The 2,322-nt window shown below is 49.9% G+C and overlaps 1 protein-coding gene across 1 annotated transcript in view; it reads right to left on the bottom strand.

Moving 5' to 3' along the window:
- Positions 1 to 1,733, bottom strand: part of CDC42BPB (CDC42 binding protein kinase beta) — a gene marked incomplete at its 5' end in the record, with an annotated part of 52,590 nt that extends 50,857 nt beyond the window's left edge. The window contains 2 exons of the mRNA XM_023537132.1: positions 4 to 139; positions 1,669 to 1,733. Of these exons, the coding sequence (XP_023392900.1) occupies positions 4 to 139; positions 1,669 to 1,733 (201 nt within the window). The remainder of the gene's footprint in view (positions 1 to 3; positions 140 to 1,668) is intronic.
- Positions 1,734 to 2,322: the final 589 nt, after the last annotated feature.

Here is a 2,322-nt window from a genome sequence, read left to right as displayed (position 1 = left end):
GGCGTAGTGCAGCGCGGTGATCCACCGGCAGTCGCCGTTCACCAGCACGTCGCGCTCCTCCCGGAAACAAGCCGTCTGTGGAGAGCCAGGGGAGAGTCGGTGTGTTTCCACGTGGACAAGCAGCCTGCACAGCACAGTTCTGAACAGAGGGGTCCCTGCGGTGACAGGGGCTCTGCAGACAGTGGCCCCTGCCTCCCAGGCTGCAGGGAGCCTGGCCTCCCTCATTCGCCTGGAGCCAGGTGCCCCATCATGCCCCGGGCGGGCCCCACCTGCCCCTCAGTGTTCATCGGCTGAAAGGCTGAGCGCATCTCTGCTCCTCCTGCTCCCGCACACCCCCCCCCCAATGCTGAGGGCTGCTGGGAACGCACGTCCAGGTGGCCTGGCGCCGACCCCTTGCGCACATGCCATTTCTATGACCAGCATAAGAGATTCGACCTGACTTCCCAGCTGAGCCCCCCACCCCCCGGCATCGCTGCCCGCCAGGTCAACCTCCTCAAGGCAGCTGCCCCACGTGCCTGCCCTTCTCTGTCACAGACCCACAGTCTAGCAGCCACCTGGCTGGCAGGATGGGGCACACATCTGCTTACTCATCTGAGGCGGTTATTTTTAAGAAATATAATTTACCTGCAGTATACTGATGCACAGGATCGTAACAGGATTCTACTATGAAAACCCACAGCCTACAGCATATGGGTAAAAGACTACTTTTTAGACTCTTTTTTTTTTTAAAGAGCTTTAATACACAAGGGGCATCTCATTCAAAAGTAACCACAGGCGAAGGTGTGAGGAAAGGGAGCCCTCGTGCACTGCTGGGGGGACTGCAAACCGGTGCAGCTACAACACACAACATACAACACACAACAGTGTGGAGGTTCCTCGGACAACTGCAAACGGAGCGGCCAAGCCGCCCAGCAACCCCACTTCTCAGTGTTTATCCAGAGAAAACAAAACACTAATTCAAACAGATCTCTGCACTGCAGCATTATTTACAACAGCTAAGATATGGAAGCAGCCCGTTCATCGAGAGACGATTGGATAAAGAAGATGTGACACATATATATGATGAAATATTACTCAGCCATAAAAAAGAAAGAAATCTTGGCCATTTGTGACAACACAGATGGACCTAGAGGGCATTATGTTAAGTGAAGTCAGTCAGACAGACAAAGAGAAATACCATATGAGTTTACTTACATGTAGAATCTAAAAAACAAAATAAATCAACAAAGGAAACAGAAACAGACCCGCAGAGAACGAGATGGCAGCCGCTGAAGCGGAAGGGGGCGAGAAGAGCAAGCGGAGAGAGGGGGGGTGCCCAGTGAGCGGGGGCGCCGGAAGGGAGCGACGAGCACTCACAAGTTCTTTTTAATTAAAAAAGAAAAGTGACCAGGTCTTTGGCATAATTATAATGTCGAACACGTAACTTGAAGCTTTTCACTCCTTATATATGAAACTTGTAGAAATACAGCGCCCGACAGAGGGCCTGCAGTGCGAAGCATGAGTTACCTGCTTTCTCAGAGTCTCACACTGGCCTTTGGAACTTTTCCAGAAGTTTTACTACTCTAAACATTTTAAAACAATTTTTTCTTCGAGAGAAATGACTGGGGTAGCTGTGTCCTGGTTCCACTAACGAGAAGCAGACAGAGGACTCACATGGCCCATACCCACCTCACGACGTACGGGTGCTCAGGGATCACCACGCGCCCTCGCCAGCGGCCACCCAGACCTGGGGCCTGGTGAGGGGACATTGAAAGAGGCCAGCCCAGGACCTCCAGCCCCCGGGACACTCAGCGTGAAAGCCATTCTTAAACTGGGGGTGGCCAGCATGGGGACCCACGGACAGGAAACAGACAGATTACTCAGCGGCTCTGTTTTAAGAGCATAGAAGTTTTCACGACTTTTTTTTTTTAATAACCAAAAGGGCTGAACCAAAATCCCAGCCTCGTCTCCAGCTACAAACTCGCGCGGCTTTGCAGCTTTTCTCCCGGCACCTCTTGCTGGCCTCACGCTTTCAAAGACGGTTTAGAAGTCAGTATGATACAACTTAATGTTTAACTTAAGCCTACTAAATACGAAGAAAAGGATAAAGTACTTTAACCAGCACTATATATCAATCTACATATTATGCTCATACACACATCACACATCTTGGCAAAACCCATTAGATATATTCTAGGACAATCACCATGGTTTGCCGACGTTCTTGGACTATTTTGAGTATGCCAACTAATAAGTTTTATGTCAGAAGACTTAAACGAGCAATATTTACTATTAGAATGTACTCATTCAGTATGACATTTGGGGAAACACTAACTAGCATGA

Source organism: Pteropus vampyrus, unplaced genomic scaffold (assembly GCF_000151845.1).
Source record: "Pteropus vampyrus isolate Shadow unplaced genomic scaffold, Pvam_2.0 Scaffold178, whole genome shotgun sequence".
Lineage (NCBI taxonomy): Eukaryota > Metazoa > Chordata > Mammalia > Chiroptera > Pteropodidae > Pteropus > Pteropus vampyrus.
This window is presented reverse-complemented; position numbering and strand designations above follow the sequence as displayed.